The sequence below is a fragment of the Pongo abelii genome, chromosome 8 (assembly GCF_028885655.2).
Source record: "Pongo abelii isolate AG06213 chromosome 8, NHGRI_mPonAbe1-v2.0_pri, whole genome shotgun sequence".
NCBI lineage: Eukaryota > Metazoa > Chordata > Mammalia > Primates > Hominidae > Pongo > Pongo abelii.
In genome coordinates, this window is record NC_071993.2 from 99655870 (window position 1) to 99673540 (window position 17671).

At 36.4% G+C, this 17671-nt stretch overlaps 1 protein-coding gene across 7 annotated transcripts in view; it reads left to right on the forward strand.

Moving 5' to 3' along the window:
* The window catches only part of EXOC6 (exocyst complex component 6), a 207717-nt gene that overhangs the window by 29982 nt on the left and 160064 nt on the right, over positions 1 to 17671 (forward strand). For 6 of the 7 annotated variants that reach the window (XM_024253940.3, XM_054522647.2, XM_054522648.2 and 3 more), the window contains exons 2-4: positions 15427 to 15598; positions 16873 to 16920; positions 17009 to 17099. In XM_024253940.3, coding sequence (XP_024109708.3) covers positions 15427 to 15598; positions 16873 to 16920; positions 17009 to 17099 — 311 coding nt within the window. Of the gene's footprint in view, positions 1 to 15407; positions 15599 to 16872; positions 16921 to 17008; positions 17100 to 17671 lie in introns of all 7 variants that reach the window. The other variant, XM_054522650.2, reaches the window with a different exon arrangement.

Below are 17671 nucleotides of genomic sequence, written 5' to 3' on the forward strand. Positions count from 1 at the left end.
GCTCAGCCTTGGGAGTGGGTGAATTCTAGCTGGTAGATTGACTGCTTTTATTTGTTTGCCATGTTATGGTTTAGGTTTTTCTGAGCATCTGCATCAGTAATTGGAGTTGCTACAGTACTGATGGCGAGGTGACTGCTGATCTTGAGTCTCATCTACTTGATTTTCCTTATCCTCTTCATTGTAGTTCTTTCTAGGTTGTCTTTGGCGAGAAAGGTCCCTGTGGACATCTCTTTTGGGTAGTGATGCCAAGCAGGCACATGAAGGTCCAAGACAGAAAAGAGGGCAAAAGAAGACAGCAAAAAAAGGAACCTTAATCTTGATCCTAGGACTTTATAGGCTCCCCTCTTTCCCATGAGTCTTCCCTTAGGGTGGACTTCCCGCATGCCCAGTGCCCTCCTTACCCTTTGGAATTGAGCACACGCAGTGTGTTTAGGGAGTGATACGCGTGCCCATCTGATGTTTTCTTTCCTTTTTTGGTGGAGTGCGCCCCTGGAAGATCATACTTTACCATTTTTGTCTCTTATCACACATGCATGCCCAGGAAGTTGCTTCTTCCTGGGGGTGCCAAATTATCATTTTTAGAGAGACAATGCGATAATTGTCAAACTGTCACCTGACATTTCTGGTGGGTGGTGTGGAGAGCCCTCTCCTGCCCTGCCCATGCCTATCTACCTGTAACAATGACAAATGTGTTGTTTTTTTAAGCCAGGTTTTTCTCAATATACCTTAAAGGTTTTAAAATTGTTTTATACCTAGTCAAGTTGAGATTTTTAAGAACTTCATTTTTAATTTGTAATAAGAGCTTATCACTTTTTTCCAAAGAAATCAACAAACTGAGGCCACTTGTTAATAAAGGTCTTTAAAAATATATATGTATTTCAGGGGGTTCTTTGTTTCAAAGTTAGAATTAAATATATTTGCTTCTGGCTTTCATTTTTAAAATTTTCTGCGGTTTAGTAAAGTTGTTGCTTCCACCTCAGGATATACTTTATACAATGTTGTCTTTTCCAGGACTGCCAAAAATTATCTTTTTAAGCATTAACTTTGCTTAATGTTTTCCCACTATAAAATGCTAATGTTATTATATAGTTTAGAAGTGGGTTAAAAGGCTCATAGAAGCCAGTTGTGGTTGTTCACACCTGTAATCCCAGCACTTTGGAAGGCTGAGACTGGAGGACCCCTCGAGACTAGCCTGGGCAACGTAGGGAGACCGCATCTCTACAGAATTTTAAAAAAATTAGCTGAGCATGGTGGTGCACGCCTGTGGTCATAGCTACTGGAGAGACAGGTGAGAGGATCACTTGAGCCTGAGGTTGAACCTGTAGTGAGCTGTGATCACACCACTGCACTCCAGCCTGGGAAACAGAGTGAGACTCTGTCTCTAAAAGAGAAAAAAATGCTCATAGGTCTGTTAGAAATTTTAGGTTATTTTTCATTCAGTAATTTCAGTATTATCCTCATATATGACATCTAACATGAATCAATCATAAAAAATCATCCTTTGTAGATTTTCTAATGCTGATGAAGAAGACAAGTAAAATATGTTTTTGTTTGTATTTGATTGATATTCAATTCCTTATAGATCTTATCCATCAGTACTGATTTCCCATTAGTTTTCAATATATGTAACTTTTATATATTTATTGCAAATTCAAACACTGATTTTAAGATGTTCTTTAGTAAAATTATTATATGTGTTCTTTCAATATTTGAATGCCTATTGTATGTCAGGCACTCTGTAATGTATAAAAGTTTATCCTGTGCTGTGTTGTTTATACTTACCCATAGGAGCCTGGAATTGCCAGATAATTTTTGTGCTGTTTATGATTCTGTTCTACTATTTTTTTAAAACAGTTATATTAAAGCAATAGGTAACAGGGTAAAACCACTTCAAAAAATGGGGAAATCTTATTTTTATTTTTATTTCATAATACTTAGTTGTTGATTAGGTCGAGTATGAGGTTCACAACATATTTTGATGCGGTGCTAAATGAAAATACAGTCATCCCAGTTTTTGTGGGGATTTGCTTCCGGGAACCGGTGTGGATACCAAAATCCATGGATGTTGAAATCTCTTATATAAAATGGTGTAGTATTTACATATAACCTATGCACATCCTCCCATGTACTTTGTCATCTCTAGATTACGTATAATACTTAATAACAATGTAAATGCTATGTAAATAGTGGTTTACTGTATTTGGATAGGGAATAATGGCAAGAACAAAAGTCCGTACATGTTTAGTATAGACGCAACCACCCATTTTTTTTTTCCTTGAATGTTTTCCATCTGTGGCTGGTTGAATCCAGGGATACGGAACCCCCAGATACAGAGGGCCGACTGTACTTGGATTTCTAGAGGTTACTTTTTGGTAAAGGGTGCCCTCTAGTGAGCCTGTTCTTTTTATTAAGATTTGTAATTTATATCCTCACAGCACTTGTGAATTGAATGTAGAAACAGAAGACACCTTCAGTTCTCAAGGAACTTAGAAGATAAAATATACACCAAGTAGTGGGAGAGTAAATTTGATGTACATATTAATAAAAGATAGTGTAATATAAGCCTTATGTTAAAAAAAAACTGGGAAAATTTCTGGTAATGGGAAGGTTATCCAGTATAGCTATTTATGAAATTAACATTAAGGAACTGTCTTGAGCTGAAATTTGAAGGAAGTTTAAAATTAGTATTGAAGCATATGGAGGGGGAAGGGCATCCAGGGGTAGAAAATAAGTTTAGGACAGCACCAAAAAGGACTAGTGCCAAAAGGGAAAAAATTGGAGAAAAAAGGAATTATCCTGGGAAAGATTTTAGATTTAATACTATTTTAAATATTTTATGCAAATTTCCAAGTAACTTGTATTCTACATGAAAACTTTTTGGTTTTTTTTAGGAATTCAGGAAAGACTTGGCTGGGCAGTTGTAGGTTGGGGTCTCTTATGTGGTTGTAGTCAAATGGATATTGGTTGCTGTCAGCTACCTGCTGGGGCTGAAGTAATCTGAAGTCTCGACTGGACTAGACAGCCAAGATGGCTCGCCCACATTGCTGGCAGTTGCTGTGGCTGTCATTTGGGAGTGGCTACATGTGGCCTGTCCAGCTTGTCATTTTTAGGATAGTCAGATTTCTTACATAGTGGATGGCTTTCTCCAGACTAAGTGTCTAAAGGAGGCAGGCAGATATTGCATGGCCTCTTCTAGTCTTTGAAGTCACATAGTGTCACTTCTGTCATATTCCATTGGTGAAAGTAGTCACAAGCCTGCCCAGATTAAAGGAAGGGAGTGTAGACCCTTCCTCTTATTGTAAGATGTGCAAAGAATTTTGGACCTGTGTCATAATACTACTTCATTTACTTTCTTGCCTCTCTGAAGAATAGATTCAGTGTAGATAAAGTTTAATGATTTAAGGAATAATTGTGCTCTGTATTAAAGTTGCCTGTGTATATGCCTGTTTTCTGCACTTCATTTTCAGTTTCTATTGCTTATGCACTTACACAATACTTAATATTGGTAGAAGGAATCTTCCTTTTTCTTGACCTACCTATTATTTCCTTGGAGCTGTTGTATTTCTGATTTGCTTCTGGATTGCAGAGTATCAGTGATATGGTTTGGCTGTGTCCCCACTCAAATCTCTTCTTAAATTGTAGTTCCCATAATCCCTAATTGTCATGAGATGGACCAGGTGGAGATATTGAATCATGGGGGTGGTTTCTCCCATCCTGTTCTCCTGATAGTAAGTTCTCACGAGATCTGATGGTTTTATAAGGGGCTTTCCTCTTTGCTTGGCTCTCATTCTTCTTCTCCCTGCTGCCATGTGAAGAAGAACATGTTGGCCTCTTCTTCCGCCATGATTGTAAGTTCTCTGAGGCCTCCCAAGACATGTGGAACTGTGAGTCCATTAAATCTCTTTTTCTTTATCAATTACCAGGTCTCGAGTATGTCTTTATTAGCAGCATGAGGACAGACTAACACAATCAGCAAATGTTATGGGAAGGTTGTTATTCATGTCTGCTGTATTTGATAAAATGGTTGGAAAAATGTTAAGAGTACTGGATATGATACTTTTACATTGGTTTTTTTCTTGATATTTCATATTGCTAACTAACTATAGTAGAAATATTTTTATTCCAAGATTGAGTGGCTACTTTGAGCAAACCTTTTGTGCATTTAAGATAAGGAGGTGGTGGTCAGGCACAGTGGCTCACAGCTGTAATCCCAGCACTTTGGGAGGCCAAAGCAGGTGGATCATCTGAGGTCAGGAGTTCGAGACCAGCCTGGTCAACATGGTGAAACCCCATCTCTACTAAAAATACAAAAAATAGCCAGGCATGATGGCAGGTGCCTGTAATCCCAGCTATTTGGGAGGCTGAGGCAGGAGAATTGCTTGAACCTGGGAGGCAGAGGTTGCAGTGAGCCAAGATCGTGCCACTATACTCCAGCCTGGGCAACATGAGTGAGGCTCTGTCTCAAAAAAAAAAAAAAAAAAAAAGAGAGATAGGGAGGTGGTGTCTTTGCTATTTGTTGTTTAAAAGAAAATAATTCCAAATCATGTGGCTTTATGAAAAAAGGTCCCATCTCTCAAAGATAATTTATCTACTATCTTTAAATGATATTTTAGCCCATTGTTTCTCACATGGTCGTTACTGAAATTTTGGGTTTCTTAAGTATATCTGGAGGCTACTGAAGAGAGTTGCCATGTTTCAAGTCTCACTTCTGACTCTAACTTCAGGTTTTCAAGTGGGTTATAAATTGATATTGCAGAGGCTGCTCCACTGAAAGATTAGATCACATTCTCAATTTATATAACAAAGAATACAAAGATTTACTAGAAACAACATGGTCACTCAGGTGGGAACAAATAGAGTGTCTCAGTGAAGCTTCTCCTACTTTCCAGGATCCATACGGGAGGCACAGAAAACTGCTGATAACTTTATGTGGGCAATGTAGGGCAACGTTCTGCATCTCAGAAAGCTTACTATTTGCTATATAACTGCCCTTTCATAATTGGGGCCTATGTATGTCCTATTCTGAAAGAACTGTAACAATTCATGTGCTTCTGTTTAAATAAATGTTTTCAAATCTTGGCTTTAAATCAATTGTGAACTAATTTGTTGCAGGAGAATTTGGTGAATTTACCACATTTACTGATATATCCAAATTCTATATTTTGAAATCATTTTGAGATTGACAGCAAGTGATGTGTATTGGATAGGATGATTTTAATAGCTTTTGGTAATTTCTATTGTTTTTTTGTGTTTGCTTTAAAAACTGTCTTTATAGCAGCATTTTAAAGAATGTTTAGTTTGTCAAAAGCTGGTAATTATAACATGGTTAATTGTCTTATATATTTAATATTCAGAAAAATATAGTTTATAGTTAGTAACTAAAATTTCAGTACTAGTCAATAAGATTAGCACCTAGAATCTGAAAAGAATTCAGTATAAATATGAAATTGCTAAAGAAGTATCATATGTACTCTTACTAATATGAAATACCAAAGTTTTCAGTACTAGTCAATGAGATTAGTAGCTAGAATCTGAAAAGAATTCACTATAAATATGAAATTGCTAAAGAAGTATCATATGTACTCTTACTAATATGAAATACCAAAGTTTAATTATTAATAATGAGAAATATAAAATTGAGATTGATATACTAGAAATTAAGCTTGATATGCCATTTGAAGAACTGGTGAAATAATAGTAAAAATGCCTATACTGGAAGAATAAAGAATGCGCAGAAGAGTGTGAAAGCAATTTTTTATTGATAGAAATGCAAACTTAAGGCTAATGTATCATTTGAGAAACTGGCAGAAAGTAGGTTAGTGTTTGAAAAGGTATAAAATGACATTAAAAAGCATTAAAGGAAGTCAGAAGTAACTGATAGTATTTTGTCAGGGGTAAAAGAGTTAAGTTTTGTTTTCTTTTTGTTTTTTTCTTTTCTTTTCTTTTCTTTTTGAGATGGAGTCTTGCTCTGTTGCCCAGGCTGGAGTGCAGTGGTGTGATCTTGGCTCACTGCAGCCTCTGCCCCCTGGGTTTAAGTGATTCTCTTTCCTCAGCCTCCCGAATAGCTGGGACTACAGGTGTGTGCTACCACAACTGGCTAATTTTTTTGTATTTTTGGTAGAAACAGGGTTTCACCATGTTGGCCAGGCCGGTCTCAAACTCCTGACCTCAAGTGATTCACCTGCCTTGGCCTCCCAAAGTGCTGGGATTACAGGATTGAGCCACTGTGCCTGGCCTAAAGTTTTGTTTTCTGATAAAGGTTTGTAGAAAGCTTTGACACCAAAAGGTGTCAGTTGACACAAGCAGTGTCAATGCCCAGGGATTCCTGAACAATATTTCTGCTTCTAGTTTTCCAGTATTTGCAAGTCCATTTTCTTGCTAGTTTTTGTTTTTTCTTAAAAGCAGTTGATTGACATTTAGTAAAATACATGAGAAAGTCAGCCACTGACTAGCATTTTAATGGCAATTGCTCTAGGTACTTTCTCACATTATACACTATGCAGATGTAACCCCTGGCCATGCTCTTCTATGGTTATGCAACCAGTATATCTATTCTGTTAGTGAACAAAGCATTCTGGGACAGAGAAAAGCCATTTTTATTTTGTCTAGAAAAGAAACTATACTATTCTAGCAAATATAAGTAATTTCGGGACATTAGAATTAGATACTTTGAGATTATATCAGATTTTCCTCAAAGTGTAGACATTATTTTAGTAAAAAAGAGTAAATACATTTTATTTTCTTCACAGTTGTAATGGATTTATTCTTTACAATGAAGATTGCAGTGAATTAAAAAGATACCCAAAATAGTGTAAGGATATTACATGCTTTTTAACAAAAAATATATAATATGTTGCCAGTGATGAGTTTTTTTCACAATAATACATCGTGAATGTTGGTTTTTCATCAGAAAGGGAACTTTTCCTTAAAAAAAATACTCTGGAATATGATTACTAAGTCATTTATTTACAGAATATAGCATCTTTCCAAAAAATTAAAGTGGCCTTAGTTTCTCAGTTAAGACATTTGATTTGATGATAAAAGCATTAATTTCCAGTGAACCAATTTTAACATTTTAATGTCTTATCTTTCTTTTTGTATTTATTTTACTACCACTAGGTGGAGCCCTAAACACACAATTCAAGAAAGTATCTCTGCAAGATACTTTGTTTAAATTCCCTAAAGCCAATTTATAATCAGTTACAGCAAATTAACTCATATTTAAACTTTGAAAACTTTGGTTTTCAAGAGTTGATATAATGAAGATAGAAAATGTGTTTGATACTTAAAATTTTTTTAGCTATATTTTTGAGACACATACAGTATTTTTATACATTCCCAGTTGCTAAAATTAAAATATGTAAGTAAAATCTTTAGTGTGGCATAAGCCATATTTGTTCTCTGTTCACATGAAGGTTAAAGTCAGCTCTTTTTTTTTTTTTTTTTTTTTTTTTTTTTTTTTTTTGAGATGGGAGTCTTTCCCTGTTGCCCAGACTGGAGTGCAGTGGCGCAATCTTGGCTCACTGCAACCTCTGCTTCCCGGGTTCAAGTGATTCTCCTGCCTCAGCCTCCCGAGTAGCTGGGATACAGGTGTGCATCACCACGCCTGGCTAATTTTTGTATTTTTAGTAGAGACAGGGTTTCACCATATTGGCCAGGCTGGTCTGGAACTCCTGACCTTGTGATCCACCCACCTAAGCCTCCCAAAGTGCTGGGATTACAGACATGAGCCACTGTGCCCAGCCATTTCTTCTTTTAAAAATGATTTTGCATCTGTACCTCTGTCTGAGTTGCATTAAATTTTGCCAGAATTAGACATTTTATTGTGTTAAGCTTTTGGAAGGGATGACTGAGCTAACCCCCCCCTCTCCTTTTTACTTTTAAACAAATTTTATTTTATTTATTTATTTATTTTGCCTTTGCCCTGAACTCTCTTACAATGATGTGTCATTATCTATATATAGAGCACTAAGGTATACTCTTACTGGATGTGGGAGAATGAGAAATTTACTAATTTTCTAATGTTCGCTCTTGCTGGTTCTAGCATATAAATATGTGTGTGTTTGTTTACAGGAACTTGATTAGACTTACCAATAGAAATTATAAAATTTTGGGAGACAGTTTGAAAGAACGAAAAATTATTTTTGTTAAAATTGTTTATTGATTCAAAATTTAGAATGGCAATAAATCTAGCACATTCATATATGAATTAGGTAGATATAACTATAAACCAAGTAGACTCAGAGAGTGAGTACTGCTAAACAGCATTTCCTTTCTGTTCCTACAAATCAGAATTTCAAAGAATAATGATTATTATTTAAAGAAAAAAAAGAAAAATAGCTTTTTCAGAGTCTCTTCAACTGAGGTCAAGTACAGGGCCCTCGGTTTTCTCTACTTCTTTTTGCTCCTCCTTATTTTGTTGCATTTGTAATTTAAAACTGCGTAACTATTAGCTATGCCTCAGTTATCATCCCCCTTTTCTGTCCATTGGTTGATTTCACCTGATGGGTGCAACAGTGCACATCAGGGATTCCCTATTGAGTCATTCTCAGTTGTTGATCTTCAAAGGTGATCTGGTTGGTTGCTATGCTGGTAACTTCCCTCTGCATTCCATGCTGCTTATCACCATTTCTGACTGGAGAGTCTATGTAATATAATAGTTCAGAGCACTGACTTTGGAGTCAGGTAGACCTGGGGTTAAATCTTGACTCTGTTACTATATGACTTCAGACTCAATGTCTTAATCTTCCCAAACTACATTTGTAAATTGTGATGCTAACAGAATCCATGTTGTAAAGCTGTAATGATTACCATAGTTAAGCCAGAAGTATGTCTGGAATAGCAAATGGTTATCTAGGGTCAGAAGAGAGTTGGGACAGCCTGAGACTTAGTAATTGGTAGATCAAGACCTACTCTTCTCATTCACAGTACTAATTCTTTAATTTTTTTTATTGGAACTTATGGTTCTGTTTTTATACTTAATGAGATAATGCATGTAAAGCACTTAATACATAATAAGTACTTGGTTGGTTATTATTTTTATCATTACCATCATTAAGCCAGAAGCAGCAGACATGACTCCTCTCTGGCCGGTTAAGTCACTGTGGGGAATTGTTGACCTGAAGAGCACATCTTCTCTTCATTTTCTTCTCCTTCCACCATCTTTCCAAATTATCAGGCTGTCTGATTTGATGTTAACCCTAGATGGTTATCAAGAGAGAAGGTCCATAAGTTCTGCTCTACATACTGTGTCAAGAGATTCTTGGGATAAGAGTAGCTTTTGTCTTTTTCCTCATTCCAGTGTTCTGATGCATGTCCACCTTTTCTCCTTTCTTGCCTCTCTCCATTCACTCAGCTATTTATTATTGGCCTTATTAGCAAATTTCTAGACTAGTTATTTTTAATATTACTTTTTATCAACTTAAGTAGAGGATTAAATCAACTACTTGTAGTGATTAATTTAATTTTTTTTTTTTTTTTTTGGAGACGGAGTTTCGTTCTTATCGCCCAGGCTGGAGTGCAGTGGTGTGATCTAGGCTCACTGCAACCTCTGCCTCCCAAGTTCAAGCAGTTCTCTCCTGCCTCAGCCTCCCAAGTAGCTGGGATTACAGGCACCCGCCACCACACCCAGCTAATTTTTGGTAGAGACAGGGTTTCTACCTGGCCTGTTGGCCAGGCTGGTCTCAAACTCCTGACTTCAGCTGATCTGCCCACCTCAGCCTCCCAAAGTGCTGGGATTACAGGAGTGAGCCACTGTGCCCGGCCGATTTATTCCATTTTGAGTGCTTGCTTGCTAGCTTTTAGATTTGTGCTGCATTTATTAAAATGACATAGATCTAGGAACTTTCTAGGCTTTTTCTAGGGCCAGCATTCTATCATTTGATGAATTTTTGATTCTGGCACTTGCCTGATTCTTCAGTACATTCTTTAAATGCAATTTATTCCTGTGGTTTGGAACTTTTATTCACCTTGATGACTTTATTTCTGTGTACTCTGCTCATTGATATGGGTTGTGGGTGGCAAGTGGTGGTATCAGCTGTGAGTACAGCTTGTGTGCATGTCTGCAATAGCAAATGGTTATCTAGGGTCGGGAGAGAGTTGGGACAGCCTGAGACTTCGTAATAGATCAAGACCTACTCTTCTCATTCACAGTACTAATTCCTTAATATTATTTTTATTTCTTTCATTGGAACTTACGGTTCTATTTTTTAACAGCAGAAGGCATGGAATGTAAATAGTTTACCCCTCTCAGGCTTTGGTTTTCTATTAATGGAGGGTGGGTATTGCATATATTCTAAAAAAATATATATTGTTTTTCTCCATTATAGCATCAACAGAAAAAGAGGAGTTCATCTGTGGTGCTATAGTAGATGCACTGGCAGTATCCCGAATTACTATAAAGCAGGAGGAGTTTTGTTTTTAAAACTTTGAAGAATATATTGGAAAAACATAGCAAAGGATTTACTTTGAGAACTTTCTAAACTGAAATAGACTTCTGGGAAAGAACTATTGTTCTCTTCTTCCTGTTTATTTATGTTATTACTCTTCTTCAAAAGGGATAACAGTATCTCCTTTATATCCACAAAGGCAGTCAAATCCTCCCTTGAAGGGACTCTGTATTCGGGTAGTCCTGAAATATCTCTTGCTAGATTTTTGCTCCAATGTGATAATTGTAATATAAACAATTTTTTTGGTGTATTGTGTTTATTATTTGGTATTTTAAGAGCCAGATAAATGTCCAACTTTTAATAAAATGTGTTAAAAAACATAGAAATGTGTATGTATATTACTTAAATACAATACTTTTTCATAATGATGAAATAAAAATTTGTTTATAGCACACCAAGATCAGTTAAGATAAACTTCTTGCACAAGAATTTTCCTTAGAAATAATGTTATTTAATTAATAGTTCTTGTTATATATGTTAATTGTGGGAAAAGTATGAAGTAGGAATTTTAGTACTGCCTCAGTTACTCACCAGCTAGGCTACATTGAGCAAGTCATTTATCATTTCTATACTGTTTACTCATTTGTGAAAAAGAGGCAGTGATAGTTTCTCTGATGTGTATAAGAAATAAATGAAACACTAAATGTAAAAAATGCAAAAGGACATATAAAAATGTTAGGTGTTAGTGGTAGTCGGATCCTTTGGAGTGATAATTGAGTTTTGGTCATATTTATTTGATATTTGTATCTAGTACTCAATTGTTCAGCCACTGGTTCACTTGTTTAACAAGGATTTGGTTGTCTCATGTGCATACTATACTAGTCATTAGTGTATGTTAAGCACTTACCATGTGTCAGTTATTGTTTAAGAATTTTTCATGTTTACTAATTTAATCCTAACACTCTAATGTAGATACTATTTTTTAAAGACTTTTTTTCTTTAGAGTAGTTTTAGGTTTCCAGCAAGATTGGGAGGAAGTACAGAGATTTCCCTTATATTCCCTATCCTACTCATCCAAAGCCTCCCCAGTGTCAATATCCCTCACCACAGTAGTAGATTTTTAAAAACTGATGAACCTACATTGACACATTATTATCATTCAAGGTCTAGTCTAGATTCATTTCTTTGCATGTGGATGTCCAGTTGTTTTAGCACCATTTGTTGAAGACTATCTTTTCTCTATTGTATTACCTTTGCTCCTTTGTCAAAATTCAGTTACTGTGTTTATGTGGGTCTATTTCTGGGCTGTCTATTCTGTTCCATTGATCCGTTTGTTTTGCCAATACCATGCAATCTTGATGGCTGTAACTTTATAGTAAATCTTGGGTCGTGTTGTCAGTATTCCAATTCTATTCTTTTTTTTTTCTTTCTTTCTTTTTCAGAGTGAGGGTTGTGCTCTGTCACCCAGGTTGGAGTACGGTGGCACAATCATGGCTCATTTCTGTCTCAAACTCCTAGGCTCAAGCAATTTTCCCATCTCAGCCTCCTGAGTAGCTGGGACTACAGGCGTGTGCCACCATGCCTGGCTGAATTTTGTCCTTTTTCAATATTGTTTTGGCTATTTTGGGTCTTTTGCCTTTCTATATAAACCCAAAGATCAGTTTATCGATGTCTGCAAAATAACTTGCTGGGATTTTGATTGGGATTGCCTTGAATCTATAGATGAAGTTGGGAAGAACTGATATCTTAATGATATTGTCTTCCTCTTCAGAAACATGGAATAGTTCTTCATTTATTTAGTTCCTTGGTTTTTTAAAAATCAGAGTTTTGTAGTTTTCCTCCTGTACATCTTGTGTATTTTTTAGATTTATATCTAAGTATTTCATTTTGGAGGATGCTAATATAAATGGTATTGTGTGTTTGACTTCAAATTCTACTTGTTCATTGCTGTATGTGCTATTTTTATCCCTATTTTATGGTTGTGAAAACTGATACTTAGAGAATTCAGGCGGCTTACCTGAGGTTGAACTGCTAGTAAGTGCCTTTTCTAATTTCATCCATTCATCTATTAATTCATCCATTTATTAATGAATTATTTATTGAGCTTCTGTTATATGATAGACACTATTCTAGGGCTGGAGATACAACAGGGAACAAAACAGACAAAAACTATGTACTTATGCAACTTACATTCCAGTAGGGGAAGACAGATAATACTTAAAAGTGTGAAACAGAGAGTATATTCTACAGTGGAAAGAATGATATAGTGATAAACTCCTTTGTTTTAGAAGATTAAAAAATAAAGCAGGGAAGGGGATTGTGTGTGTGTGTGTGTGTGTGTGTGTATCTGTCTGTCTGCCTATCTATCTCTCTGTCTGGTCTATCTAGATAGCATAGATGGGAATATGCCTGTGTATTAAGGAAGCCATGAGGAGGCCAGTGTTGCTGGCATGGAATAAGTAAAATAGAGAGTAAGTAACAGGAATTGAGGTCAGTGAGGTAACAGGAGGCAAAATTATGTAGGGTCTTATGGGCTGTTGTAAGATAAATTGGGTTTTGAGCAGAAGAGAGACGTGGGATCTGCCTTAGGTTTTAATGGGATAATTCCCATTAGCTATCATCTGGCCGCTGTATTGAGAACAGACTGAAAGGGAACAAGGATGGAATCAGGGAGACCAGTTAGGAAGCAGTTGACAAATCTAGGCAAGACATGTTGTTGGCTTAGTCCAGGGTGATACCAATGGGGAGGTAGTTTGCTGGAGAAGGAGAATAGTCAAGGGTGAGTCCAAGGTTTTTTGCCTGAGCAACTAGAAAAGTGGGGTTTACTGAGATGAGGAAGACTATGGGAAGGGCAGGTTTTGTGAAAGGAGATCAGGAATTCATTTTCGGACATATTTGAGATGCTTATCGGACATCTAATTGGAGAGACATATGAGTTTGAGGAGAGGTCAGGGCAGAGATAAAAATTTAGCAGGTGTCAGTGTGCTTATGGAGTTTAAAGCTACAAGTCAAGATGACATGGAGAGAGATAGAAAAGAGAATATGTCCAAGATCAGAGCCTAGTTCTAACTCAGCTCTTACAGAACCTAAATTCTTTTTAAAAAATTAAAAAAATTAGAATTTATATTTGACGTACATTAGAATGTAGGCATAGATGCCAAGAACCTAAATTATTTTTTTTCTTTTTTAGACAGAGTCTCACTCTGTCACCCAGGCTGGGGTGCAGTGGCATGATCTTTGCTCACTGCAACCTCTGCCTCTCGGGTTCAAGCGATTCTCCTGCCTCAGCCTCCGAGTAGCTGAGATTACAGGCACCTGCCACGAAGCCCAGCTAATTTTTGTATTTTTAGTAGAGACAGTGTTTCACCATGTTGGCCAGGCTGGTCTCAAACTCCTGACCTCAAGTGATCTGTCCGCATCGGCTCCCAAAATGCTGGGATTACAGGTGTGAGCCACTGCATCTGGCTGCCAAGAGCCTAAATTCTTAATAATTGGTATCCTATATTGTTACCTCTTGTATTAGAGAGTGTACTCATTAAAAACCTAAGACAGAGGCTACCCTCAAGAAGTTTATGGTCTATTTGGGGAAACAAAATATATTTTAAATACAAAACATGTAAATTACAATGCAAAGTAATATATGATTACATGTTAGAATAACTGTAAGGGGTTGTAAGTTTACCTGTCCTGCAGATGACTTGGCAGATTACTTGGCATGGGAATGATTGGCAAAGGCCTGCTGGAAGAAATGGGACTTGAAATGAACCTCAAACAATGGGCAACGGATGTAGGGGTGAGGTTTGGAAAGTTCCCAAGACCACTCTCAGGTTCAAAAATTTGCTAGAGGGACTCACAAAATTCAGCAAAGTTGTTATACTCATAGTTATTGTTTGTTACAGCAAAAACAACAACAACAAAAACTTTCAAAAAACTACACAGATTAAAATCAACAACAGAAAAGGCACACAGGACAGGGACTAGGAGAGTTCCACGAGTGAGCTTTCAGTTGTCCTTTCTCAGTGGAATTGTGGACAGCACTTACTGCTCCCAGCAGTGATGTATGGTAACATGCATGGAGTACTGTCAATCAGGGAAGCTCATCCAAGCTTTGGTATCCAGGATTTTTATTGGAGTTTGGTCATATAGCCATGACTGACTACCCATGTAGACTTGGCTGACTGCCCACATTGCTGACCTCCTGCCCCTCCACAGCTAAAACTGTGTGGCCTCAGGCCTCACCATCAGTCACACTGTTAGCATCTACTATTTGGCAGTCAAAGCCTTCCAGGTAAACAAAGAAGACACTTACCAGGCAGGGTATGCCAAAGGCTTTCCTCCCAGGAATCAGTGGCAAGGGTAGTCGTTTACCGCACGGTGAATAGAGGGGTATGCTCTCTGTGGAGACAGCATGAGCTGAGAGACAGTAGGAATGAATATGCCATGTTTAGAGAACATTGTGGTGACTGCAATATGGGCTTGTACCTGAGAATATGAACCCTGGAGCCGGACTATCAGGAGTCATATCCCAGCTGTCACTTGCTGGTTGTGGAATTTATGGCAGTTCAGTAATCTGTAACTCTTCTGTAAAGCAAGGGTAATAACAATACCTACTTTGTAGCCTTGTTGTGGGGATTAAAGAATTAATATATAAAGCATTTAGAACATGAGCATTTAGTTTACATAGTAAATGCTGTAAAAATCATGAGTTTGTTCATTCATTCTTTAATCATTCATTCACTCAGTAATTCTTTGTTTTTGAATGTTAGTATGTTAAAGACTTGTATTAGGCCTACATCTCCTGAGCCTCATACCTTTATTTCCAGATACCTCGTGCTATATCTAGAGCTTGTGTGGTTCTTTTAATATTATCATGTTCAGGAAGAAATAAAATACTTTCACGCAAATTATTTCTACTAAAGGTAATATTATCACCAGTTTATTTGTTCAGAGATTTAATTTTAGGATATCACCTCTTGCAAAGATCAGGCTTACTAAATAATACATTTTGGTTAATTTTAGCTTTCTTATATACATTCAGGTCTGTGTATGATGACCAACCAAATGCGCACAAGAAGTTTATGGAAAAGTTAGATGCTTGTATCCGTAATCATGACAAGGAAATTGAAAAGATGTGTAATTTTCATCATCAGGGTTTTGTAGATGCTATTACAGAACTCCTTAAAGTAAGGACTGATGCAGAAAAACTGAAGGTAAGAAATATGTTAAAATTGTTTACCTTTGTTCTCATTAAATTACTCAAGTCTTAGTTGATAGTACATATGTACAAGTCATTATTAAGTATGTTACTTTCAAGAAGTGAATTAGTATATGTATTTGGGAATGCTCTTTATGCTCTATTAACACAGTTGTCATGCTAATGACAGGAGTATTCTCTTTTTCTGAAGCAAGTAATGCACTGACTTAACAGGATTTCATTCCATGCAGGGAAGTGAACTCAAAACATGCATACAATGAAAGGCCCTATTTGTAGTTTTTGGATTTCTAAAATGACAATTAGTACAATATTTATAAAATGTTATCCTCTAAAATTCCTTTAAAAACTTAACGATAAATAGTTATGTTCTCAGCATTATTTAATAATGTGAAAACTTTTTGAAAGGTTTAACAGCAGTGTGTATTTTTCTTAAAGAAAGTTGGTCTACACTTTCTGCCATACAGCTAAAACATTATTTATTAAAAGAGACGTGGATTTGTTCAGTCAGGATAAAAAATATTTAATTATAAGAATTGTCCTATTTATCTTTCTTTACATTTAGAGCACTTAGCAGACAAAATGACCCTGGTTCACCAAAGGTTATGATTAGAAAACCATTGTATAAAGGATATTCAGATAACAAGAGACTAACTACAGCATCAATGAGGTCACTGAGCATCTTTGTTCAGAAATTAATGAGATTTTTAATAAACCAGAATGTGCTTCCTTACTATGATGACCTAATGAGTCACTTAATATGTGGGAAAATTTGAGGTTGAGCTTTGCCTGCACCTGCAGCATTAAAATGTTGCTGTGGATTGAAATTTCTGTGTTTGATGTTAATCAACCACCCAGTGTTTGCATTCAGCAAAGTATGAATGTTTAATTACCATAAAATGCAATCACCATTTCCTACAGACAATGAATGGCACATAGACCTCATTGAAGTTATCAAAAGGGGACCAGTGGTCAATTGGGTCAGTGATTTGAATTGTTTGACAGACTTAGAGAAGCAAGTAAAGTTCAAAAATCCTGAGTAAATTTGAGAAGTTTGCCACAGAATCTGTTAAAAAGAACTGTCATAAGTAATTGAAGTTAACAAAAGCCCTTTTCAATCAAAAGTTCAAGTTCAAGCTGTAGAGTTAATTTGAATTTGCATTTCTTTGTTCTAAGTTTCTCATGAAGCATGATCTGATTACAAGGGTGAGCAGTTACATCAGGGCAGTTTTATGCATATTTGTCTAACTAAGGTGAAATTAAATTTTTAAGGTGCAAGTTACTGATACCAACCGAAGGTTTCAAGATGCTGGAAAAGAGGTGAGAAAATGATACTTTTCTGTGTATTCAGTATGTAGTTGTTCTTTAACTGTTTGTTTAAAAATATGAACATTCCTTCTTTTCTAAGGTGATAGTCCACACAGAAGATATCATTCGATGTAGAATTCAGCAGAGAAATATTACAACTGTAGTAGAAAAATTGCAGTTATGCCTTCCTGGTGAGTTAAACTTGTCTATAATAAAATGTTTGGCTTGGTAAAGTTGTAATTTAATAATAGCAAGTAGTGATTCTTTAGTATGGGAATTACAGATTATTTGGTGATTGCCTCACAACACAGACCATGCTTATCTTTCAGGTTCATTTTATTCCCTGAATTTTCATGCTTTTGTCATGTTAGAAAGCTCTTGTTTGATTATATGTCACATCAGTTTCCTTAGAACAGCAACTTCTACATTTCCATTTCCTTTCGGCCTCTTTTGCCCTTTGTCCCCCATAACCCTTTTTTGTTTTTCCTCGGAATACTTTCCCATGGGTAGAGTCTTTTGGTTACATTTTCTCACCTTTACCTAATTTGCCTGATTTTTTACCTCTAGTTTTCCATTGTTTTTTGTTTGTCACTTAACAGGTTGTTTTTGCTTTGCTCACAATCTCATTGTGCTGATAAGGTAAGAAAAACATCAAAAGAGCCGGATCTTCACCATTCTTGCCTTTCCTCCTGTATTTTGGAAACGCTGTTTCTGGTCTCTTTGTTAGGGCTAAATATTACTTGGGCATCAGATAAATTCTGAG